This window comes from Rhinopithecus bieti, unplaced genomic scaffold, assembly GCF_001698545.2.
Source record: "Rhinopithecus bieti isolate Rb0 unplaced genomic scaffold, ASM169854v2 scaffold_64229, whole genome shotgun sequence".
NCBI lineage: Eukaryota > Metazoa > Chordata > Mammalia > Primates > Cercopithecidae > Rhinopithecus > Rhinopithecus bieti.
This window is the reverse complement of record NW_016825370.1, coordinates 158,424-185,271: the sequence shown is the minus strand read 5'-3', so window position 1 is coordinate 185,271 and position 26,848 is coordinate 158,424. Positions and strand designations below refer to the sequence as shown.

The 26,848-nt window shown below is 37.9% G+C and overlaps 1 protein-coding gene across 2 annotated transcripts; it reads right to left on the bottom strand.

The window, feature by feature from the left end:
• Window positions 1-184: 184 nt before the first annotated feature.
• On the bottom strand, window positions 185-26,845 carry ARGLU1 (arginine and glutamate rich 1). 2 transcript variants are annotated; one of them, XR_001883558.1, is made up of 4 exons: window positions 26,248-26,845; window positions 18,310-18,535; window positions 15,931-16,497; window positions 185-2,671 (listed from the first exon to the last, which is right to left on the bottom strand). XR_001883558.1 is itself a non-coding variant. In XM_017862989.1 (4 exons), exons 1-4 carry the CDS (start codon window positions 26,592-26,594, stop codon window positions 2,507-2,509), a joined length of 822 nt encoding a protein of 273 aa, XP_017718478.1. In that variant the 5' UTR covers window positions 26,595-26,845; the 3' UTR covers window positions 186-2,506. The 2 variants fall into 2 exon arrangements, 1 of the variants encoding a protein (XP_017718478.1); XM_017862989.1 differs by having other exon boundaries at window positions 186-2,671; window positions 15,931-16,014.
• Between the last annotated feature and the right edge of the window lie 3 nt (window positions 26,846-26,848).

The following is a 26,848-nucleotide window of genomic DNA, read 5'->3' as shown; positions in this document are numbered from 1 at the left end:
AAAAAAAAAAAAAAAAAAAAAAAGGCTATGGATACATACCAGCACAGTAAATGAATACGGAGATTACTGGGGATAGAAATAGTCTGATTTGCTGTATCTTCATAAGGGTAACTGAAGTAGGTAAAAATCTCATACTACAAACCCCTTCCCCAACTTAAAGCATTAAAGAGTCCTCACACCAAGCTAATTTAAAGGTTTAGTTTATACAATTGATAATTCTGCAAACCACAATATGTCAATAACTACATACTGTAATAAAAATAAACAAAGTCATAGTTAATTCTATAATGCATTAAGAATAACCTAAAAAAACAAATTGTGAATAAAGGCATATTTAATAAATTAGGGAACATCTTAACTGCTAATAGATTGGGGGAAATTTTTAAGTTTTCTATGTACACAAAGGCAGTGGGAACAAATGAAAAAAACAAATTACTACATTGTTGCAGCACATTAAAGACTGGATGGTGTATATTATTAACAATTACATCCTCTTTCCCATAGCCTGGCAGAGAATAGTTACCAAGCACAGGAACAATTTCAACATCTCATCTGAGTCTCCAACAGCAAGCAGATACTGCAGTATGTCATTAAGCAACTTACTGTCATTTCACACCATATGTGGCAGTAAGAAACTTAAAAAAAAAAAAAAATTAAAAGGCACGCATAAGCTGATTTCAAATATTTTAAGTCCAGGCCACTCTCTTTAGATACAATGTTTTGAACACTTGTATAGAACAGTTTTTAAATAAACATTTCCAAAAACTTGAATACAGAACTTAGGAACCATGAATCTGCACCAAAAAAAGTTACATTGGAAAAAAAAAAAAAAAAAAGAATCATGAAATAATTACAGCTAACCTATATTTAGAGATAAAGTGTTTTTAGGCAACCTATATTCTTTAAGAAAATAAAATGTTTGATTTTAGAGTAGGTAGCATGTTTACCAAAAGTTCTCACTATAGTTCATGCCTATTTAAAATTCTACCTTTAAAGATCTTTAAACTGATTTTATATTGTTCCTTACCACAATTAGACTCATTGAAGAGCTCAAAACTAAAGCAATAGCATTTTTTCTTAGCATGCACACACAAAATAATCTACCATTTAGTCATCTCATTAACTTAGGTTTTCAATTTTTAAGAATAATCAAACTGTCTCAAAAATATTGGGCAACATTTTCTCTACTTGATGACATGTTTATGCATCTCAGGTAGCATTTCAGATCAATATCCTTTTCTCGAATGTTTTAATGCCAGTATACTTAAACATATGTAAGAGTAAATGAGGCAGATTCTAGTGTAAAAAATGAAAGCCATCCGTAAGATTCCACATGCAAAAACAAAACAAAAAAACTTCATAAAGTTCGAATGTGTTTGTCCTAAAAATAAACGTGCAAGTACACTACACAATGAAAATGACTTGACCATCTTAGCCTTTTTTTGACAGTATAAAGCTAAGTTCTTTCTGATGGCCCACTCTAAAATGATCTGATTCCATAATTTAAAAGCATTTTTCTAGCCTTTATTAAGTATAATTTGTGATAATACTTATATCCTAAAACAGAGGCACAGGTTTGAGAATTTAAATCTTCTGGGTGTTGTCAGTCTTTCTTAAAGGTAACACTGATGCCATTTGCTCTATCAGCATAAAGTTGATATTTGTAAAAATAGCCATTAAATACTAATTCACAAGTATATTAGATGTACATATAAACCCTATGTTAAAAGCATAAACAAGAGAAAATATAGTTCTAAGACTTCTAAATGGTTGACCATCAAAAAGTGAACCACCCTCTTTAAGACTTAACATAACTTTAAAAAAAATTGCTTCAACATATGAATTTAAGACTTTACTTTATTCAGCAAAATCATTTATTTACACAATGGGGAATGCTGGTTTGAGTTTGTCAATGAAATAAAAACAAACTGAACAGAGACCAATACTGAACTGTATATGTACTTTGTATCAGAGGTGACCAACTGTTTCCTTACCTGTATCAGGAACATCAAGAGCAACAGTATCACAAGGACACTGGTTTAACAATACACCACATAGGTCCAGTAATACCCTGGGAATTTCCCAATGCAATCACCAACTTTTTCTTTTTTTATAAATATATAAAAAAACAAAAAGTCAGCAAAACCAGCATTATGATGTAGCAGAGTATAACTCTGAAGTCAGTGGGGTCAGTAAAAGCCTTATCAGACCATCCATAGTTTTACAATGTGATCTGCTCTTCCTCAGACCACTAATATAGAATCCAAACAGGTGAAAAATATGTCACTCTTTAGAAGACAACAATGATCTGATAAGGATTTGACTTAGTGGAAGGAAAGAAAAAAAAAAAAAGGGAGTTGCAGAGCATAGCCCCTATTAGAACAAGCTAAATTTCCAGATTTTACAAATTAAAAAAACGAAAACAAAACAAAACAAAAAACCACTTCAACATGAAGCTACCATACAAAGTTTTCCATTTTCTTTGTAAAAGTTCAGAGTTTGCAATTTAATCCTGGGTTTTTAATGAGAAGGACAGTTTTGGCCTGGACTTCCCCTTGCCCAGGATAATTTTTTGTTCTTCTTTTTGTTGACGTTGCCGTTCTTGTTCTAGTTTCATCCTTTCCTCATGAATCTTTCTTTGTTCTTCAACAATTCTCAACTGTTCTTCGGCCTGAAAGTTAAAAGTAAACATTAATTATGGAAATGCATTAAAATTATCATATGTACCCCACAACAGGTGTATCTGTTATGTATCTACAAAAAAAATTTTAATGCAAATGCAAAAAAAAAAGGGGGGGTAAAAACAAGGTTTTCTATGAATTCCATGCCTTTTCAATATTTTAGTTATGAGGTGACAACTTACACACAATGGCATGTGTCATAAAATTTGACTAAGGTCATAGAGTTTAAGTGGTACAGAAAAAAGAATAAAAAGAGAACCCTTTATTAATTATAGGTACATTTTCTTTCATTTTTAATGAAAACAAATGAACAAATTATGGAAAAGCACTTATACATTTGGGAAATAGAAATTAATTTCCACAAATCACATGCTGAGATCATGACAGATTTTGTTCTATACCTATTTTTATCTCTAACTTCAGTCTACCAGATTAATAGATTGTTAATTATAAACCAAGGCACAGATTTACTCAAAGAGCAGGTTATCTACCAATTACCATATTTATAGTTAGAAGGACATACACACATACAAAAAAACAAAAACACAGGAAAAAATTTCCACTGGGGCTTTTTGTGTGGTCAAATGATGCTGGAAAAAAAAGGGACTATATTATAGTATCAGTAGACAACCAAGAAACACCACAGACCCAATTACCTGAAGAAAAATATTAGAAAACCTTCTGACCTAACTATAAAGTGCTATCGAATTTCAAAGGGACACTGGTATAACTGATTCCACTCCTGCAGTGCCTTCAACTCCTTCCATGTCAAGCAATTTCTTTCCTGCATTCTTCTACAGATTCCCCTATTTACCGAAGTCAGGCCCTTCTCACGCTTCCTAGAGATACCATACACACACCTTCACTTCTCAACCAAGCACAATTCTAATCCCCTCCCCAAGGGGGCATTAGGCAATGCATGCAGATGATTCTGGCTGCCACAACTGGGAATGGCTCCTGGCATCCAGCAGGTAGAAGACTGGGACAATGCTACACATCCTATAATGCAGAAGACAGCTCCCACAACCAAGAATGATCTAATCAGTGCCAAAGTTGAGAAAGCATGCTCTAACTCTGGAGTTTTTTAGTATCAGTTATCATGATCTATCGTTGTTCCCTTCCTTCTGTGATCTTAAAACATTCACTGCATCCTTTGAGCTGCCTACCTATTCCTCCCATCCAAAGTCAAATTTTAGATCATTGCTTCCATCTCCATTATTCTACTAAAATTATCTTCTGTATGCTCAAAATCTATCAAATTCAGTGACTTTTCTCTTTATTTAAATAAATTATTTTGTTCACTAAATTCCTTTAAAAATGTTCTCTTTCGATACATTCTCTAATGCCACACACTAAGGTTTTCCACACAATCACTTCTTTCGTCTCCAATGATAAAAATTTTTTTTTTTTAAATAAAGTGTAATGTGACTGGATTATAGGCTTTATGGCAGAGGAAGATGAAAAAGGTAACAGGACTCTGCTATGCAACACAAAATGTTTAAATTTTATCTTAAGTAGCAAAAAGAGAAGAACACAAAGAAGTTTAGACAGCAATGTGGCATAGACTACAAGACAAGTGTTGGAACAAATCAACAGCAGTCAAGTAAGGTGGGAGATAACAAAGACCAGAATTACAAGCAGTGAGAGAATCTGGCAGGTGAGCAAGGTGGAAAATCCAACAGAGAGCTACAACGTATCTTTAAAACACAGCTCTCTCAAACCGTTTTCCTATGCTACATTCATACCTGGCTGCTGGACACACACCCACCCAGGAGACCTAGGACTTGCTTCAAAATTCAACACGTTTAAGATTGAAATTCTTCCACTTTATCCTTAAAATAAATCTGCCCTTTACATTTTCTCTTCTGCCACTCAAATTCTATAGCTTTGTTTCATCTCTTCCTTCTTCAGTCAAGTTTGTTAATTCTTGTTTTATATTCTCTGACTAGAGTTTATTTTCATTTCTTTTGCCTGCATGCCAGTTTAGGGCCACATAGCTTTTGTGCATCTAAAATGGCGCCCCTGTTTCCAGTGTGTCCTTCAACCCATCCTACACGGTACTGCCAGACACCTTTCTTGACCATTGCTCGCTCACTCGTGTCCTCAAATTTCCAATGATATCCACTGTCCATGGCATACAGCTTAGCTTCCTAAAGTATAATGTTTCTCTAAGACTTAAGATTTTCTATAACCTGGCTCCAGCTTTGTTTCTACTCCTCTTCTAAATTCTCCTTTCTATCTTGTTCCCCCGTCTTTTGCTCATGCCATTCTTTCCTTCTATGGAAATCCTACCTGTACATCAGAATCTATTTCAAATAGCCACTCACTTCCTTAGGCTTTCACTGATATTACAACACAAAGAATTACCTGCTTCCAGACATCATTAGTGAATTCATATGCCAATCACTTTATCCAGTTTTCATAAATCATCACAAATTTGGGATAAGAACTTAGTGTGTGCAACTGAATCAAGATGTAATAAGGGTTCTTTGCATGTGTGCGTGTGCCTAAGAAACATTTTATCAATATAATTACTCAGGTTCACTTTCTTCTAAGGTTCTAACTCAACCCTAGAAAAGCATACTAGAGTCCTGGAGAGTGAGGGTACACAAAGCAGAACATCACAACTTTAATCCGTAAGAGAAATCTAATGAACATTACAAATATACCATTTTTTATCCTATAAGACAGAAATTCAAAGTGTGACAGCACATTGCTGTGGTTTCAATGTCACCCAAGTTCACTGCTAGAATTAATGGGCATTGTTAACAGTATTAAGATGTGGGGCATTTAAGCAGTGATTAGGCCATGAGGGGTTCATCCTCATGAATGGATTAATTCTATTATCACCTGAATGGGGTGTGGGTTGGTTACTGTAGGAATGGGCTCCTGATAAAAACATTAGTCTGGCTACCACTTTTCTCTCTCTCTAGGGCCCTCTCTATCTAGCTTGCTCGCCACGTGATGCTTTCCACCATGGGAAGACCTCACGGGATGCCTGTGCCATGTTCTTAGGCTTCCCAGCTTCCAGAACCCTGAGCCAAGTATTTTTATAAATTACCCTGTTATAGCAGCAAAAACTGGACTAACACACACATGCTACCATATAAACAGCACTCTGACACTATCAAAATTACATCTTCATAATACTTTATGCCAGCAAGTACATTTTCTGGAATTTACATTATATACTTGTACAGCAATGGGCCAGTTTTACACCCATGCGAAACTGATATATTTACAGGGTTACATATTACAACACAGTTTATAGAAAGAATGGGAAAAAACCCAAATATCCACCAATATGGGGTACATTAGATAAATTACTGAAAATATATAAAGCAGAATATTGTATAGCTATTAAAAACAAATAAGAGAGGAAAAAAGGAGGCCCCTATGTTCTGCAATGGAAAAATCTCCAAGTTACACTGTTAAATGAAAAAAATAAGTTCCATGTATACATGCTACCTTTGTGCAATAAAGGGAGAACTAAAATATTATGCATTTGTATCTGCCTGAATATGCATTTACAGACATTCTGAAAAGATTTTAAAAACTCGTAACTGAGTACACCTTTTGGAGATGGGGTTGGGAATGTGGGGATTGGGTTGGGGGGAAAGTAAAGGGACTTCACTGTTTCTCTTCCTAAAAAAATAAATTTGAACCATGTGATCGTTTTGCCTAATTAAAACAAGATTTTAAAGTAAAGCAACTTCCTTCAGAGAAAATACTAATTCTGCACTTTAGAATGGGTAAAGAATCAAGTTTCTTCATTTAGGTCTACAAATACAGAAGGCAAAAGTGTGTATGTATGTATGTCCAGAGGAAGTGATTTTCTCTGGGACTACGGCTCAACAATGTTAATCACCACCAGTGCTAGGCATACAGCACCTACTAGAAGTATTTAATGTAATTATTTAAAAATGAGGTGAATACACTATCTATACACAAACATTGGTATTTTGTTCTACTATGGCTTTAAACTAAGCATCAATCTTAATTATACTTTGACAAAAACAGAAAAGACTATTCAAACACAAACAGTCCTCTCTCATTTTAATATAGCCTCTCAAGTGATAAAAGCTGGTGTCCTGTTCATCTACCATCTGTAAGTGTGGTATGACCCTATACCTTATTTGCTAGGTTATGTTCCCAAATCCTACCCTCTCTCTGCAGTAACTTTTTCTTTCCTGATGACTTTCCTTACCAGAGAATACAACCATTGCTCCTCTCCCCGCTTGTTTCACATTTATGCATAAGAAAGCAGCATTTGCATTGGGGGGTTGGGGATGGATATATGTATTTATACAGATGAATAATACTAAGCAACTCACTCACAAGGATTATGTAGTGGAAAGCTTGGAGGCCAAGGAGAAAGCTAACATCCACAATACCAGAATCATTACACTGGGGCAGACCCTCCTAGCCATTATGCCCATAACCCTGTTCAATATCACAAAGGTGGCTTTCAACCTTGCACCCCAAGCTAAAGAGTGACTGGTGAGAAGAAATACACAAAAATAAAATGTTCCATTATAGTTAAAAGGCCTACTTACCCCTCCCAGTAACCTCCGCCCTATTTATTTATTTATTTATTTATTTATTTATTTAAGACAGTCTCGTTCTTGTTGCCAAGGCTGGAGTGCAACGGCACGATCTTGGCTCACTGCAACCTCTGCCTCCCGGGTTCAAGTGATTCTCCTGCCTCAGCCTCAGGAGTAGCTAGGACTACAGGCACGTGCCACCACACCCAGCTAATTTGTTTGTATTTTAGTAGAGACAGAATTTCATCTTGTTAGCCAGGATGATCTAGATCTCCTGACCTCGTGATCCGCCCACCTTGGACTCCCAAATTGTTAGGATTACAGGCATAAGCCATCGCGCCTGGCCTCTGCCCTACCGTCTTTATCCAGAGGATCTACTGATTTTATAAAGATTACTTTTCTAAGCATTCTCTGTCTTAAACTGTCTGTAAATTTAATCAAGGCAGTCCTTAGCAACATTCCCTATAGCAGAGATATTGAAATCTATTCTCTACTTGAAATATACATAACTTTATAAAATTTTAAAAATCCAAACATATAAATATTTCTTATCAAGAGTGATTATAGAAATGGACGAAAAACAGCACAATTAGAAACTATGCCACTATTCAGAAATGTGATTTCTACATTTTAAACCTTCCAAGATAAACAGCCTGATCCACTCTCCACTCTGCCATTTCTAATTTTAATTCCTTTATTCATCTTCCCTTCCATATAACTTTTAAATGTATATCCCACTTTAGATAACCACTGAATAAAAATGAAAAAAAAATATTAGATACGATTAGTTCTGACACTTAGTAAACTATGTCAGTAAATTTTTCTAAGGTATTCCATGTACGACGTTAAACAACAGAAGGGTGAAACACAAGGATCCCCTCCATCCCTGTGACAACACATTTATTCTCACGCTTACCTCCGCAGGGTTTCTAATATGACAAACCATCATTATGGGATATCATTAGCTACCATCTAAATTCATATCACCACCTACTCCCTTTACCCCCTTTTATTCTTAATTCCCCTCTTGTGACATTTATAACCTTAAATCATTTTTGAAACTTCAACCTTAGATAATATCTCCATGGATTCCATGTTACCTGAAGTGAAGACAACTGTTTCAAAAGGAGGAAGTGACTGAGGTTGAGCTTGGTATGCAGTATTATGAACAAAAAGCACTGCCTGAGAGCTCTGGAGAGACCACTGTATAATTTTGCCAAGGAAAATCTGATGCCTTCGGGATTTTCTTTATACTTTCTGTTCTAAAATTTGACAAATAAAGGTATTATCCAGATGTGGCTCTTTTAATGTTCTGTATCCTACATTCTCTCTTTTCACCAGTTCTTCTGTCTTAGTCATTCACTATTTTGTGCACTAAGTATTCCTTAAATGCCTGGGGATACCTGGCATGAGTTTATTAGGAATGATTACATCAGGAGGGTCTTTTCTGGTTCCTACAGCAGACTTCTCCCTGCGTCTCCACTTTTTCCTACCTCTTCACTCACCAAGTTTATTAGTTCTCCCTTACAGTTTCTAAGAACTGCTACTTTGGTGATTCAAGGCCCCATCTTTTGACTGGCCTTCAGTGACTTCGTGTTTCCAGTTTGTGTCCTACAAACCCATCCTTCACAACGTCAATACACTCACTCATGTCTAGAAATTTATTTTTAAAATTACTGTCTCAAATACATTAACATAAGGTCTTCAACCAGCTTTTTACATTACCAATCACTAAAAAACCTCTCGCTCTCTGAAAATCCTTACCTGACTTATCCGAAACTTCAGTTCAAATTAAAATGTTTGACACTTACATTTGGTGGCTTATTTTTCCTAAGTATTGTGCCATTTCAACTTACAGAAATGATCACTCTACTATAAGATATCCTGTTCTTTTTCCAACTGTGTTAATTTCCTGTGGCCACTGTGACAAATTGCAACTAGATGAAATCTATTATGGAGGCAAGAAGTCCAAAATCATTATCACTGGAACAAAAATCAAAGTGTTGGCAGGGACACACTTCTACCACAGATTCTAGGGGAGAATCCGTTCCTTGCCTCTTCCAGCTTCTGGTGGCTGCCAAGGTTTCTTGGTATGTGGACACTTAACTCCAAGGTCAATATCCTCAAATCTCTGTGTTTGTCTCCACATCATCTTTCCTATGTGCGTGGATTCTGTCAGGAGTCTAACACCTTCCTTCATCGTGTCATGTGTCTTTTTCAGTCCCAGTTGGCAGTTTCTGCTGACACAACATTCTCAGAAACTTTGGAGGTCCCCTACATGTCACATCATTAAACATGGTTCTCCACAGATATTTCCTGGATAATCTCATCTATTTCTGGCTTTTACTGAGATAGTATGGGAACCTATGAGTTACATGCATAGTTTCTTCAACACAAACAAAAGGTTGTCTAGCAATACCCTTGGCCTTCTTTCCAGAGCCAGTTTTTCTAACAGTCAACATCTTTTGCCATCTGAATAGCCTGAGATTTTCCCAACATCAAGTGCTGGTGGTTCCTTCTATACTTATCAGTTCATTCTTCAATTTAGCTCTTCTTGCCACTTTACTATAAACAGGAAGAAACCAGGCTATACCTTCAACACTTACTTAGAATTCTTCTCAGCTAAATGTGAAAAAGTTTTAAGTTCTGCCTTATACACAACTGTAGGACACAATTCAGCCAAGCTTTCTATTACTACATAGAAAGGATCTCTTTCCCTCCAGTTTATAATATGTTCCTAATTTGCTTCTGAGCCCTAACCAGAAACACCTTTAAAAATCCGTATTTTTGCCAACAGTCTTTAAAGGCCATGTATGCATTTTCTATCATGTGACTAAAAATTGGAGCCTCTACCCACTGTCCAATTCCAAAACCACTTCCACATTTTTAGGTAACATATTACCACAAACTGAATAGCTCAACATAAATTTATTCTGGAGGCCAGCAGTCTGAAATCAGTATCACTGGGTTGAAAGCAAGGTGTCAGCAGGGTGTCCATTCTCCTTTTGGAGTCTTTAGGGGGGAGTCTGCTCCTTGTCTCTTACAGCTTCTGGTGGCTGCCAGATTCCTTGGCTTCAGCCTACATCACTTCAATCTTCAAAGCCAACATTTTCAAATCTCTCTCTTCTGTCTTTACTTAGCTTCCTTCTCCTGTCTGTGTTATACGCTAAAATTTCCCTCTGCCTCTCTAAGAATACATGTGATGGCATTTAAGGCCCACCAGATAATCCAGAATAAACTCCCCATTGCAAGATACTTAATCACATCTGCAAAAGCCCCGCCCTCCTTGTCATATATGGGCACATTCCAATTCCAGGCATTAGAATATAGACTCTTTTTCATGGAGAGAGGGCAGAAGGGATTTTTCAGCCTACTATACAAACTCGTTTAAAAGAAATCCCTGCTTACATTTTTCAGAGCCATCTCTCCATTGCAAAGCAAACTCTGGTTAATTTTAAACTTATGTATGTGGTACACATTTGATATATAAGCAACTTTAAAACATGGCACTATCTTTTCCTCTCTCAAACTGCTGAGATACCAAACTGGTGAAATATAAAGTGGTACATAACACAATGAACTTGGCAAGGGGTGAGAAGAAAACTATTTCATTAGTAAAGAGATCTGTAAATCTAGAATGTATAACTTGCATATACTTTAAAACTCCAAACACCCCCGTCTCCATCAAAAGTAATTTGTCCTTCCTTTGACCAGTATGTTACCTAACATTTTATTAAAAACTATCAGTCTATTATCATAGTTTAGGTGCTTACATCAGATTCACTAACCAGGTTGCATGGTTTGTATTTTAACATCTTGACAAGGGTATAGTTTGAGGATTTCTTCCTCCTGCTGACACAACCTTCTGGAAGAGTATTTTATTTTATTTTATTTTATTTTATTTTTGAGACGGAGTCTCGCTCTGTCGCCCAGGCTGGACTGCAGTGGCCGGAACTCAGCTCACTGCAAGCTCCGCCTCCCGGGTTTTTTACGCCATTCTCCTGCCTCAGCCTCCCGAGTAGCTGGGACTACAGGCGCCGCCACCTCGCCCGGCTAGTTTTTTGTATTTTTTAGTAGAGACGGGGTTTCACCATGTTAGCCAGGATGGTCTCGATCTCCTGACCTTGTGATCCGCCCGTCTCGGCCTCCCAAAGTGCTGGGATTACAGACTTGAGCCACCGCGCCCGGCCAGAGTATTTTATTCTACAGCAAAACCTATCCCCAATTTTTAAGTCTGTTTCCCTCTCCAAAAAAGTAAAGTTCATATACATTTCGGAACAGTATCTTAAGATTTTCCAAGGCACATCATAAAAACACCATGGAGAAGACTTCAAAAAAATTTAAGCACTATTTTTAACAAAAGAAAATTAAAATTTTCCATTGTATTACCAACCCTTCAAATACCTAAAGATAGTTATGTGTAGCCAACACAACTCAAGAACAAAGAACAATCTGCCAAAAAGCCAAATGAAGTCACATTTGGATGTTTTTACTTTGTAAATAAAGTATGTTTGTCGGTTATTACTTTTTTTTTGTCTCTGTTGACAAACCAAATATCTTGGTACACAATGTGGAATTGAAAAAAACAGTAACTAGCCATGGACTAGAGCACTTAACAATGATTTTCATATATGGGTGAGCTCGTGTGGCTAGGCTAACACATTCCTTGTGGCTAGGCTAACACATTCCTTATCAGTCATTACGGGATTCAATCTGTGAACTTTTGTCAAAAGAGGCTACTTAAAAATCAAAAGTATGACTTTAATTTCTTTACTATTATTTGTATATGATCAAAAGTGATATACATTACTTGCAGCATGTAGAAACTGAAGAAAAGTATAAAGTTACACATAAGACTAACAATTAAGGATAACTATTTTTAGCATTTTGGCTTATTTGTGTCTCTTAAAATGTGCAAGTACGTTTCTCAAAATAAAAGGATCATATTGGATATACAAATTTTGTATTTAGCTACCTCCATCCTATTTGGTATTTCCCCTGAATTATCAAATACTTTTTGGCTACAGAAAAATCCATTGTATAATAATAATTAATCCAACAACACTTCTATTTTACATAATCTGAGAATATCTTTGTATGTAAATTCATTTGTAAATGACTATCTCACGAGATAAATTCTTAGACACAGAATTAAAGTTTTTTATATTTACTGATTTACTGTTAATTGTCTTCTGAAACCGTTATACCCATTTAAATTCTCATGATCATCAGGTAAAGAGGTCTCTGTATCATAACCTTGCCAACACAGGACACTGTGAAAAACAATGACTTTAGGGGATTTCTATTAAGGAAAAAGAAAAGAGAGGGACATTTCTTTGCTTCTCTACTGAGGTTGAGATATACTTTCAGAAATTTGTTGTAGTTGCTTCTCATCCTACCTGTGCACAAATCTCCTTTTTAATTAGGAAATTAGTCTTTACTGATCTGTAACATCATTGTATTATTTTTTCAGTTAAAATGTTTAAGAAATCTCCTTCCCCACTTCCAGGGTACTTTCATTATCAACTTTTCTGTAAGCCGCTTGCCACACAAACTTCTTAGCACACGTAAGGTTGGATGGCCGCTACTGTACTACAGCTACTTCTTCCAGTATCTCAAGTTTCCACGCCCTTGCCTTTGTTTTATTCTACTACCCCACAGGCCTTTGCCCTGTTTCATTTCCTCACACTCTTGTCCACCTCCTAATAGAATTTCCATCTATCCATCAGGGCCCAGCTCAAGGCACTACCTCTTCTAGGAAGGTTTCCCAGGCCACCCAGGGCAATGATGTCATTATCTCACACTACCTATACCACTTACCAAGGATTTCCATGGTAACAAACTTTTTTTGGAGTTGTCCTTATTTCCAAAATGCGTTAAATTATTTAAAAGCACTTAATGGCTTGTCTACTTTTTCATCAAGTTGCTTTTCTCAATACAGATTTTAGTAGTTACCTTTGATCATCCTTCATCATTCATCACTTTCTAGAGGCCAGAATGTTTCTAATTCTTCTTGCTTTACGTGGTATCAAGTACTTTTAATAGGAGTTTGAATATATTTTACATATTTCCCAACAAACATACACAAAGATTAAAGAATAGTGCTCAAAATTGAGAGGAAAGGGAGGGAAAAAGGCAATAAAAGTGTAAGTGGGCCTCAATGTGTACCTTGCCATCTTTATACATTTTTTGTCTCCTCCTACACAAAGCATACCCTACCTTTCCTGCCAGCATATGACTACCAAGAGAACCAAATAAAAAACTTTTCTTGGCCAGGCATGGTAGCTCACACCTGTAATCCCAGCACTTTGGGAGGAAGATGCGGGCGGATTACAAGGTCAAGAGTTCGAGACCAGCCTGGCCAAAGTACTGAAACCCCATCTCTACTAAAAACACAAAACGCAGCTGGGTGTGGTGGCGGGCACCTGTAGTCTCAGCTACTCAGGAGGCTGAGGCAGGAGAACTGCTTGAATCTGGAAGGTGGAGGTTGCAGTGAGCCGAGACTGTGCCACTGCACTCCAGCCTAGGCAACAGACGGAGACTCCATCAAAAAAAAAAAAAAAAAAATCTCCAGTACCAATTTACTATGCTTCCAACTTTATTGAACACTGTAAGCAAATATGTTAAATATGTTTTAATTCTTACTCAACTTTCTCAAATCCAAGCCTCTTTTTCCCTAAGATATGTTTTTTACTGAAGTTTATCACAAGCATGCCATCAGAATAGTGTCACTCTGGGCCAGGAGTGGTGGCTCACACCTGTAATCCCAGCACTTTGGGAGGCAGAGATGGGTGGATCACCAGAGGTTAGGTGTTCAAGACCAGCATGATCAACATGGTAAAACTCCATCCCTACTAAAATAGAAAAATTAGCCGCGCATGGTGGCGGGTGCCTGTAATCTCAGCTATTCAGGAGGCTGAGGCAGGAGAATAGCTTGAACTGAGGAGGTGGAGGCTGCAATGACCCGAGACTGCGCCACTGCACTTCAGCCTGGGCAACAAGAGCGAAACTCCATCTCAAAAACAAAATGAGAATAGTGTCACTCTGATCAAATCTAAATCTGTGCGATCTGGAAAAGTGCTCATGTTAAGTATGACCCATAGACCACTTACAATCTACAAACTAATCAATCCCCAACAAGGACAAATCAATATAAGTGTTTTAGAAGTTTTTACAGCAATATGACCTCATTTTTCTAGTAATTCATCTTAACTGTATTTTGCAAAATAGAGGTCTGAGTCAAACTGGGATTAAAAAACAAAAACTGAACATTTACTACCATTTGAGAAGCATTACGTTGTGACTACCAATATTTTTTCCAGTGATCACACACCAAAAGTCGTATTTTTATTTTTCATGTGGGCAAACAACAGAGGACTGTAAGAATAATGTGAGGAGGCCAAGCCATCCCTAGCTACCACAGGGTCAGAAGGGATCAAGATCTTGGCAGGGCACACCAAGCTTCCAGGCCACCCACATAATGACCCCAGCACAGGTATCCAATCTCTCTAACACGTCCTAAAAGGAGGTCTAGTTCCACCTGCTCAATAATTTTGCTTCAATGATTTAACTGTCAACCATATTTTTTCCTCTTTTCTGAAACATCCAGAAAAGAGGAAACCAGAGTGTATTTTACCCTTCAAAGCTCAACCTTCTAACCTCAAATTCAGATTGTACACTTTCCCTCTTCTTCCTAACTGCACTGAGGTTCTCTCCTTACATGGAATCCTGGAATCACTAAAAAAAAAAAAAAAAGTTATCACATACTTATTCATAAGCATGCAGCAATGTAACTTAGAATGACTCATCCATTTCACATTCCTATTGCCTTTTCGACTGTAGCAGATTTTAAGATTTTCTTTGGGAAAGTGGATTATGGCTTTCCAATAGATTCCATTATGGCCTTCACAAATACCAGGTGATATTTATCAAGAATCCATTGTGCCATGCTCACTAAGTTATGTGGAATATTTCTAGCCTTATCTCTTATCCAGAGGACACTATCTTTAAGATGATGATGCTCTAGAAACAACTGCCCCATATTAACTTTTTACATTCTTATTAAGGTTATTTATGGTCCTCCTTCATCCCCACTTTCAATGGGATCCACTGTTAACTAATTAGACCCACCCGGATATTTTTCTGTGCATCTATAACCACAAAATTTATTTATACCATGTAACTGGAGCTTACAACTTGCTTCCCCTCACCCCTATCTTTTTATATTACATAATTACCGAAGACTCTAGTTCTTGTAAAGATTATAAACTAGGAATAGGAAATTACTTTGGTGCACTTACCATTAAATAAATACTATCTACTCCTGGTAACAAGCCAACTAATACAAAGTAAAACGCTGCATATTACAGGTGGTTTAAATATACCCCCAAGCTTTTGTTGTTGCTATTAGTTTTTTAGGCATATGAGAAATGTGAATGAGGTTAGGAAAAATAAAACGGGGGCTAGAAAACAAAACAACTTCCCCAGAAAACTTGTTTTTTAAAATCACTGCAAATTTTGGAGTTCTGTCCAGATTGGAAGTAAAAATCTCAATTGTTTCTATCTTTGACTCAAAAAGCCTTTAAAGTTAGTCCAAAGAACCCCCTCGAAAATAAGTCAAATTATAGAGCACAAAAGTCCACAAAATCTGAAAAGAGGAAATAAAGCAAAATACAAAACACTTTTCACTTATGCTTTACACTTACCAGTTTGGCTTGTGCTTCTGCAATTTTTCGGTTATTCTCTTCCAGTATTCGCTCTAGCTCCTCACGTTTTGCACGTTCTTCCTCCTAAAGGGGAGGATATGTTCAGATATTAGAAAACAAAATGTTTATTTTATTGATAAATATTTACTAATCTTCCTCTGAACTTTTTTGATATGACTTACAGGGTAGCTTTATAGCTACCTTCTGTCTGACAAATGATAAACTGTGCAGTCACTAAAATTGGTTTCTAGCACTAAATTTAAATCATCCCTCCCAGTCCAAACAGCAACCAACTAAACCCTCCCTAATGATAGTTTCCTGGCAATTATTACTAATACTTTAATATCACACAAATCAACAAGGACAACTACAAAACTGGATAGTATTTACCAAATTAAAAAAATAATATATAAAATATAAATAAAGTGAATATTTGTCTCACCAATTATGTATACCTACGTATTCTTTACCTATACTCCTTTAATCAGCATTAAAAGTTGAATATTTACTGTCTTGTCCAGTGTCCTGCAGAGTGTGCTCCTCGGCTGCCATACGCGCCAGCTTCCTCTTTAAAATGATTTGTACTGTTAGCTTGGCAATACCTGCATCAGCAGCTCAACCATTTATAAAGAAACAACATACAAGGAAGGCTGAGCTGAGGAATGCAGATGTTTATGGTAAGAAGGAACAAAAAATGTAATTCATCATTCCTAAGGCAAACAATTAATAAGAAAAATACATTTACTGTTAGTGAAAAATACAAATGGTAATCCATACTTCATGGAACTACGGGCTTCTTCCATGGGGAAAATGGACTTAACATTCAGATGTTGACAATTTCGGAAGGCAGCTTATATTGTCATCTACAATCTGAACTGAAACTCAGAAATCCAGGGGATGCATGGTCAGGAAATAAAATTCTTCAACTTATTTTTTCTTGGAGAATTTAATGAGATTTTATAATGCAAACTGTATAAAGACTGCTTGATGGCTTGGGCAGTGTTCAGATCACAGCATACATATTCAAATGATTTTAATATTTGGAAAGACTGTCAGAGAGTTGTGTCCGTGTAAAAAAAAATTGTTAATATGAAACAAAAAAGCAAATGAAGAGAAAAAAATCTTACTATGATTAATAACTCGCTACAAGACAGCACCATTACTCCAAAAATATCTTCATTATTAAAAGCACTGATATAAATAAAAATTTCATACATTCAATTTTATAGTCTGTGAAACCCACTATAAATATAAGCATGCATATCTAGTTAAAGACAGGACAAGGGAAAATGCATTTTAAAAGCTAAGCTTACCAGAAAGCAAAGAGATTTAATATGTCAACTTGTCCACAATAATGCCAAGATGAAAAATGACAATGAGTCTTAATTATTTTGAGTCAAATATTTCAGTTCAAGAAAACAACTACAGGATTTCCTAGGTCACACACCAATGGGATTCATATTCAGTATGCAAACTATGGTGATAAGACACTCAGGGCTGTAAAGTAATTTGCCTTGAGTGTTTCAGTGACTTTCACCAAGTTTTTGGATCCTGGAGTAATCAGTGCAAACAAGCTATAAAGCTTCAGTAGCAAATTACTGTCTCACAGAAAGACATTTTCAACTTCTGCTCCAGCTGCTGATAAAACAAATCATGTGTTTAGCTTGACTCCAGACAAGGACAACCTGTTCCTTCATAACTCTCTAGAGAAAAAAAGGAGTTGTTAGTAGATACTAAAAAAAGTGGATAAATAATCTGGATATTTTTCCTAAAAAGATTCCTTGAAACACATTAGGAAAATGGAGGGCCTTATGATCGGAATGCTAGAATTAGTCCATTGTGCTGAAGCAGGGTTTAGGGGAGGGAGTGAGGGATAAAAGAAGGAAAAAAAGAAGAGTGAGAAAACCTATTTATCAAAGCAGGTGCTATCACTCAATGTTAGGCCCTGCTCTTTTTAATCTGACTGAAGGCAAAAGCCTCTCACAGTCTAGGTAACAGAGCGATAGAATAGAAGAATATACAACCACAGGTGGATTTTTAACCTTTTCCCTTTACCACTCCCTGTCTCCCCACCGTCCTCCCAAAAAAGAATGTAAGTCCTGCAGCCATGGCAAAAGTTTCAAACACTTCTCAAATAGCCAGTTCCATTAAATCAAAAAGTATCCTTGAATATGTTTTATGAAAGCTTCCAACTTTTAAGTTATCAGTCAGCACTTCTGAATAGGCTAAAAAATTAACTTTCGCAGCAATGTTAAGTTTAGACGAGAAAGGAATTAGATAGTCTGTATTCCATCTCTTTCTGAACTGAGCAGGAGGCAGAACCCAACACTGAAAGTTTTGCCATGGACTGTCTCTACTTTCCAAACGACCGAGCGTTACCTCTCTAGCTTTTTGTGCTGCAAGCTCAGCTTGTCTCTGTCGCTCGAGTTCTTCGAGCAACTGCTTTTCCATGATGCGTTTGGCTTCCTCCACCCTTCGGAGAACTTCTCGTTCAATTTCATCCTTCCTTTTCTCCAGTTCTTCCTCCACCCTTTTTGCCACCAATTCTTCCACTCTTCGTGCTGTTTCTTCCTCAATGAGTTTTTCTTCTATTTCCTGCTGTCGACTAGCAAACAAAGCGAAAAAAACGAGTTAGATATTTTTAAAACTGTAAATTTAAACAAAACTAGTTTTAAGTCTATCAAGCCATTGCGCCTGATACTATTCAGTGATTTTTTCAGAATTCATTTTCACGTCACATATAAGGAAACGACAGATGCCAAAATGTTAACTGATACAGAAATTCAAATGAATATAAAATCTTTTTTTCCTTTATCATATTCTAAATACAGGTGAACTGGTATATACAAAAAGCCTAATTCATTAGTTTTAATTTAGGAACGATAAATCTGACACAGAAAACTACTTGTTATCGACTTTATAATCAGAGGACAAGTTGTTAAAATATATAGATTTGCTCCTTTGCCAATCCCTTCGTCTGGGGCTGAGCTACAAAGTAGTAAGCAGAAATTACGTAGCAGGCAACTCAGACTGGCTGAACTCATTTCCCGCTAAGCAAAGAGAGAACAAACACAGACTGAAGAGATTCAGACTGTTGGAGTAATAGTGCGTAGTTTTTACTGAAATTATGACCAACTTAAGTTTTGAACTGAAGTTCTTTAGCTTTATAGTTCCTACTGTCTTTTTTCCTTTTGCTAATTGATTTTCAATTAAAAGCTCCTCTAGAAATATCAAAGTGGGTAAAATGTATTTTATTACCAGAAAAAGTTCAATAAAGCATGATACTACAGTTTTAATTACTCCAATCCCAATGTGATATTATAAACCAATTTACTCAAAATAAAATGCTGTGCTGAAATTACTGACATTCATCAAGGCACCACTGTGGAAATTCTGTACATTTTATACCAATGATATTCAGTGATAGCCACTGGTCACATGTGTCTGGTCCGAACTGAAATTTAGTATGAAGAAAAATAATATATTTTCTCCTATTTTTATTTGTGTGTTAAAATGATATTTTGGATAAAAATATACACTATAATTTCATCGATTTCTTAATGTGACTACTAAAAATTGTTATATTGCATATATTGTTCATACTATTTCCACTTAATAGCACTCTGAGACAATAATTTGTGCTGAATGAATAAATTCTGAGGCTCTTGCAGTAAATCTAAATCCTCAGAGGCCGATTCATGTTCCAACTTTCTCACAACCCTCAAAATTAAATAAAACCCACAACCTTTATCTTTTGATGACTCAATTGACATACATATATATGACAGTCATTCAATTTATCTATTTAGTAAAGACTTTATCATTTCTAAGTGACCTTTCAATATCCCAATCCACTTCAACTCAACTCGATTCTTCAGGACGATTCAATTCGCACCCAAGGGCTCTCATTTTCAACTCCTGTTACTTATTCACAGTGATAACACACTGACACCAATGTGTCTTCAACAATCGGTTCATTTCCGTTTCTACATTTATCCTCTACATTCTTCTGTCAAGGAGACAGCAGGTACTACAGAAAGTACCTTTAAGGGCCTAGACGTTTGCAACACCCATTCTCAGGACTCTGTTGTTGTTTCTTAAATATTTCCCTTTTCCCTTCCAAAACTAAGTTTCTTTAAAAAAGATATGAAAGCGTAAGACTTAACTATGCTCCTTTTCCTTAACTTCCAATTAAATACAGTATTAGAGTGGTTTCAATAAGCCTTTATCTACAGCAGCTCAGTAAGAGAGCAGGTATCTTCCCCAATGCTAAAAAAATCAATCATCAGGAGCATATAAAAGGAAACCGGATGGCAACTTCAATAGAAATTAAACCACATTTCAATATAAAATGCTGTTTCTCTACTTCATCCCAAGGGAAAGAGAACTAATCAATGAAATAAGGCTGACAACTGCTGAATCTGGATAATGAGTACACAATAATAATGAGTAATAATAATGAGTAATCTACCTTTGTGTACGTGTAAATTTCTCATAATACAGTGTGTACACACACTTTTGCTAGTTGGTTCTTCTGAAATTAGTAAATGTAGAGAAGCCTAAGAAGAAATTTAATATTTAAAATTTCAAAGCCAGTACGATGTGACTTTAGCAATACTAAGTGGATCATAGTACTATTTAAAAAAAGGATAATGTAACACAGTTCCAATTAAAACTCCACACAAAGTAGAAAGAAGGCCCTAGGAGTAAAAAGTTGCCAACTTAAGAATTTGATGAAGGTGGAAGAGAACTGATACACACTCAAGGTTATTTTTGGCAGTCAAGCCATCCCTCAGCAGAAGTGCAGTGGCTAACAGGGCCTCATTTCCATAGCTTTGGCCAGTAAGCAGAAAATGAGCCAAATAAATTTACTTACAGCAAACGCCAAATCAGAATGTTGTCAGTTCCCTGCTTCTATTTCCACTGATGACATCAAACCAGAGGGCCCATGTAACAGGCAGTACAGGCAGGCCGTGGGCTGCTATGCTGGTAAGGAGTCAAATCTAACTACAGCTCAGCGACTTTATAGCCCACAGGGAGGGGGCAAGTGGAAAGTCCCATGTTCAACTGAAACACTGGAGGATGAGAAATGAATGACCTAGTGCAGTTTCTCACAAAGCTGCTTATCTCCCTTTGTTCCTGGAGGAACTGCAAGGCATCCGAACATGAAAACTAAGCTTTGCAACGGGCAGGGTTCTGGGTTCCACAGCAAAACTGTTTGCCTTCAAGTGTTAGCAAGAACATAACTTCGCTGTTTTCTTGGTAAAATTAAAATGCTACTTCAGTAATCAGAAAAAAAATTTTAAATCAAATTTTAGAACCAGTGCTGATGGAAAGCTCAATTTTATGCCCTCGCCATACACTGAATTCAGCAAACCAATGAGCACGTATACAACTGAATAAAGCATGAGTTCATCTTTACTTACGGCAAATTTATCATCATAATCAATGATAAAACCACTATTATGTCTACTCCCATAAGAGGCACTGAACTTTCCTGAGTGGGTCATTAGTGTCTTGCAAAATAGGTATCACCTAACAGCCTATTCACTCCTTAAAACCCTTGCCATAGTTGTCACCCTCATGATGTTCTTTTCTCTAATGTTTTCCTCATGCTTCTCTGCTGAATATCCATTCTCCTGCCAATAATATGCTATACTGATGAAAGCATTAAATCAAGATCTTCCAGGTTTCCAATGGAAATGGTGTAATACTAGGTTCTACTTTATCTGTGCTCTCAGGTATTTTAAAAAGACTAGTCACAATGAACTTTAAAATGCTAACAATTAAAAACAAAGCAGTAAGGCTACAGCACCTCATCACTGTTAAGAGTATTACTCCATACAGAGTAACTGACACCATTATTTTAAAACATCTTTAAAATGTAGGAACTCAATCCTAGGGGCTTACTTCTAGGAATCGCTTAATAATTATTAGCAAACAGCATTTACTTATTACTTAATAAGTAACATATAATATTGTGCTGAACGCTTTATACACCATATAATCATTTAAATCACATAATTATTCCTATGCATTGGGTATGTATCTCATTTTTACTGAGGCAACTAAGAACAAGGAGCTTAAGTTTCTGGACTCACACACACTGGATGTTGCTGAGCTGTTTCTCTGAACCTACGTAGTTGCCAAAGCTAATGATCTCAAGCAAGCACTATACTACTACCCTACAATGGTTTCCGCAGGACAAATAAGAGAGGCAAAGACAAGCACACAGATTTAACTACCAAAAAAAGAAAGAAAGAAAGAAAGAAAAAAGTATAGGCCAGGCACAGTTGCTTACACCTGTAATCCTAGCACTTCGGAAAGCTGAGGGAGAAGGATTCTTTGAGGCCAGGAGTTCAGGATCAGCCTGGGAAACATAGTGAAACTCTGTCTCTACAAAAATAATAAATAAATAAATACATATTCTTAACATCAACTAGGTTTTACGCCTTAATGCTCTGTCAGAACCTTAACCTCCAAAAATACGTGGTTTCATATACTCAATTTTCTCCTAAAAGCTCTTCTTTGCTCTCACAATGAACTGTCCAAGTATTCTAAGAATCACTCATATAGATCCCAGTTCAGTGTAGACCCTCTAATTTAGAAGGTTCTTTATCTGTCATCCAGTTGAACACAGAGGATATCTAGACATCCCAGGCTAGAGTAAGTTACTATGTCATTAACATTTTCCTGATTCGCTGCAAGTCATTTTCAGCTGTCTATTTTTTCAATAGTTAATACAACATGCATGCAGCATCTCAAAAGAGCATTTAAGAAAATGGTGCTACTGGTGTGGGAGAGGGGTGAGAAGAACCACACTGAATGGCTGGGACACAGGGATGAAAGGAAGATCTTTTGAACTGAATTTTGAACCATGTGAACTGCCTATTCAAAACTGATGGCAAAGGTCTTAAAAACTGTAAAGGCCTACCTTTTAAGCATCAAGATTACAACTTGTAAGATCACTTCTTAAATTCATCAGGCTTGGTCTGGCTCCATGTAAGTAAGTTACATTAAATAACATTACTTACTGGGAACTAGTATATGCCAAGTATCACCTACTTTAAATACATTATCTCCAATTTTCACAATAAGCAAGACAGATTATCTCCATTTCACAGATTTAAAAACAAGGTTAGAGGTAGGTGATTTATTCAACAACTCAGAATTGTAAGTGGGTAAGGTTTCCAATCTTACCAAAGAATTCCTAATTAGCTAAACCCAGTGGTTGATTCTTATTTTACAGTCTCATTCCATCTAAGTAGACTTCTTGACAGGGCACCTGACACTATGCATTCTTACCATATTCCTTTCCGCCTCCACCATGGGCTTTTCTCCCTCTTCCCAATTGCAAATACAGGCATGTCCTCAGGTTCTTTCAGTCCCTTGAATGAACTGCTCTCCTCTCTCCACACTCTCCGTGGGTCATTCCATATACTCCCAAGGTTTCACTGACATTCAGAGAAGCCCGTCTTAGCTAGGCTTCCGTCCCACGTGATCAACTCTGGATAAACTCAGTAGTGTATCCAAAACCAGTGCTCACAGTGGAGGTGCCATTCTCTTATTCCCTTTCCCTTATCCCCTATTCACAAAGTTTCTGACATTTTTACCAGTACCTGCCACACGTTTGTTACTGAAACATTTGGTAGATGAGTTGCAATAGCCACACTATAAACATGAGAATCAACATTCTTTTTCTGAAGTCCCACATTCCATTTAATATACCCTGAATGTTCCTTAAATCTGTCCCTCTTTTCCATTCCGACAACCATCCTCACTACTCCCGTGTAAACTTCTGTACCCACCTCTTACTTTCCATCCTATACAACAATCCAAACAAAAAAGGCACCCTGTCATTTACCTGCTTAAAATCCTTCCTGTTTCTAGATGAAATCCAAGCTCTTTAACATGACATAAAACAACCCTAACATGATTCCCAGACTCTATTTACCTCTCCAGTCACTCCATGACTTAAATATTTATAGAACTTCGTGTTCTAAGTCAACAGTCACCTGATTATTCCACTTTTGAGACCATTTCCTCTATTTTGGCAGAAGTCGGGGGAGGAGGCTCCTTTCTGTGCTCCACATATGTCCTATACCTTGCCTGTCATTGTCATATTCTTATCTCCTCCACCCTCACAGGATACTTCCTTTACACAGTTTATATTACTGTCACTAAATTTACTACACTGTATTATTGCCTATTTAATAATCTGTCTTTGAGCTAGATCAAGCTCTTGGAGAAGGGCCAATTATTTTTATATTAACAGCACTTAGCACAGTGCCTGGCACTTATTAAATGCTCAATAAACATCAGTTAAATGAATAAACTAACCAACAGGATATGTAGACTGAAAACTATTTCCTTCCATTCCCAAAGCTCCAACACTTAAGTCTTTCCACTGTTTCTTTTGCATTGTTTCCAAGGCATTAGAATATATTAAGTAATGCCTATTGCACAGCACCCAGGAATTTAGGGTACAGGTGGCTGCTGGCCCTGGCCCCTTCTCCCTCCTAAATACTACTGGCAGTTTGTGTCTTCCCTCAAACCAGAGAACCATACAGCCTCTATTTGCCATATTTCATTCCTGAATTTCTTCTCTGCTATCCATGTGAAGCCTGCTAAATGCTTCTATTTATTCTTTGCTTACCAAGTTTCTTTTCATTTTTCCTACAAATCTTAGCTTTCTAATGAAAGGCAAGTCATTACTCTATGGAGGACTCCTTTGTTTTCACATGAAGAAATTATCTCAGCAATGTCTTAGGTAACTTTTTATACATCCATCTATTGATAGCTATTTGAGAACTTTACAGCTAAGGGCCTTGTTGCAGACCCAAAAGTGGATCCACCCGAAAGTGGATTCTACAAAATCAAGGTTTAATCTGAAATAATTACTTTACCTTTGTTTTCATATATATCACTGACAGTTCTAAGTACAAGAAAAATGTGAGTGTTGCATGTGTTTTAAAGGAATGTTGGAAGCAAAACAGCTCCAGGTACAGCTTCCTCTGTAGTATTTAGTGCTCCAGTCCTACCTTCTAGTAACTTTGATTTTTGGAACAAGCTGTGCGTGTGCTGGAAAATCCACCTAACACAAACCCAACTACAGAAAACTACAAACCCTACAGACAATTCAGTACACATAAGCTCGCCTCGAGAAAATCATAAATTCAGTACTGTTCTTGCTTCATGAGCACTTTCTAAATATTCACTGAAGAACTGACCAAACTGACCAAGTATGGCTGGTTAAATAGGGAGTTAGTAGGACTGTTCAAATCTACTTTTCAACGTGGTTTTTGGGAACTGAATACCCACAGCATCAAAGTATGATGATCTTAAAGCAAAACACACAACAAATCCTTAAACTTTAAAACCCAAAAGTTCCTGTACTTTGGGATTATTTATCCACATCTACTTTCATAGCCAGAAATACTTGAGAGCTGACATTTTCGGAAACACATTGTAACTCTAGTTTTCACTATTCTTCCTGTGAACAACGCCAAACTAAAAGCAACTATTCCAGTGTCTTCTGAAGAAGCACAGTGCAAGGGAGACAACAAAACTCCATGTGTTTGTAGAGAAATAGAAAAGCAAGTTTAAAAACGGGTAGATTTTGGGATGGTGATTACACAGGTGAATTCAAATGCCAAAAAAACTCATCGCACTGTACACTTAAGGTCTGTGCCTTTTTTTTTTTTAACATCTCAAGAAAAGGGTGAGGATGTAGGCTCAAGGGGAAAAAAGCAATCCAGACACCTTAACAACAGGAATACACTAAAGTGAAAATGCGTTTTTCTGGTGGACCACCTGAAGTGTATGATTCTCAAGAGTACTTAAGTTCTGTCCCAAATTTGAGCTTCAGTAGAAGAATGCTTCTGGCCAGCTGTGATTCGCATCGCAAAGGTTCATTCCCTTCTCTCTTCTTCTCAAGCCGACCAGCAAACGCTCACCACCCTCCACATCTGCAGGCCAGCTCTCTCCCGGCCTCACGAGCCGACGCAGCTCTCCGACCTCACTCCGAACTCCACCCCTACTTCCGGGACACCACTTCTCAGGCGCCAAAATCGCCTTCTCCTATTTAAGCCTTTTCTCCTCAAGCCCTCGAATTTTCCTTCCTGGACAACTCCTGGGCCTGTCCCACCCCAGGCCTTCCAAAAGCCAAGCCTGCCGGCCCCGCCGCCGCCTCTCCGACCCGTTCCCGCGCCCGGTCCCCGCCATTCTACCAGCCCGCGCCGTCCCGCCCCGGCCCCACGCCCTCGCCCCGCGCCCCCCTCTCCGCACGCCCCGGTCCATCCCTCCGCGGACACTCACATTTTTCGCTGCCGCTCGAACTCCGCTTTCTTCTCCTCCTCCTCTCGCTTCTGCTTCTCGTCCAGGCTGCTGCGCTTGCTCACCGTGCGCCCGAAGATGTCGATGCGGTCGGGCGGGGACGAGGCGCGCTCCCGGTCCCGCTCGCGCCGGGACACGGCCGTGTTGGTGGAGCGCGAGCGGGACCGCGACTCCCGCCGCCGGTTCCGTTTACTTTCCCGAGATTTGGAACGCTTCCGCACGCGCTCCTTGTCCCGGGATCGCGACCGGGACCGGCTGCGCTTCTTGTTGTGCTTGCTGCTCTTAGTGTGCTTGGAGCGGGACGAGCTCCGGCTCCGAGACCGGCCCATCCTTCCGGGCGACGCTCTAACCGCTGGCCTCAGGCCCCTCACGCGGCCAGTTCCCCTCGCCTCCGCCTTCGGACGCGGGCTGGCGGTCCTGCCGAGGCCGGAGGAAAGAAAGGTGTCGGCCAACGGACTTTCTGCCTTTTCCCGATGTCTACCGCTGCCAAGAAGGCCGCCTCCACCGAGAAAGCCGCAGCGCAAGGCGCCCCTAAGATGGCAGCTGCGGCTGCACCGGCCGCCCTTCCCACAATGCCCTGCGC

What these genes read in the sequence shown, in the direction of transcription:
- ARGLU1 (XM_017862989.1), bottom strand. Translation starts at nt 26,594, where the DNA reads ATGGGCCGGTCTCGGAGCCGGAGCTCGTCCCGCTCCAAGCACACTAAG. An exon ending in CAGCACAAAAAGCTAGAGAG is followed by an intron (nt 16,015 to 18,309) that starts GTAACGCTCGGT and finishes CCTCCCCTTTAG; the next exon opens with GAGGAAGAACGTGCAAAACG. An exon ending in CAGAAGCACAAGCCAAACTG is followed by an intron (nt 2,672 to 15,930) that starts GTAAGTGTAAAG and finishes TTTAACTTTCAG; the next exon opens with GCCGAAGAACAGTTGAGAAT.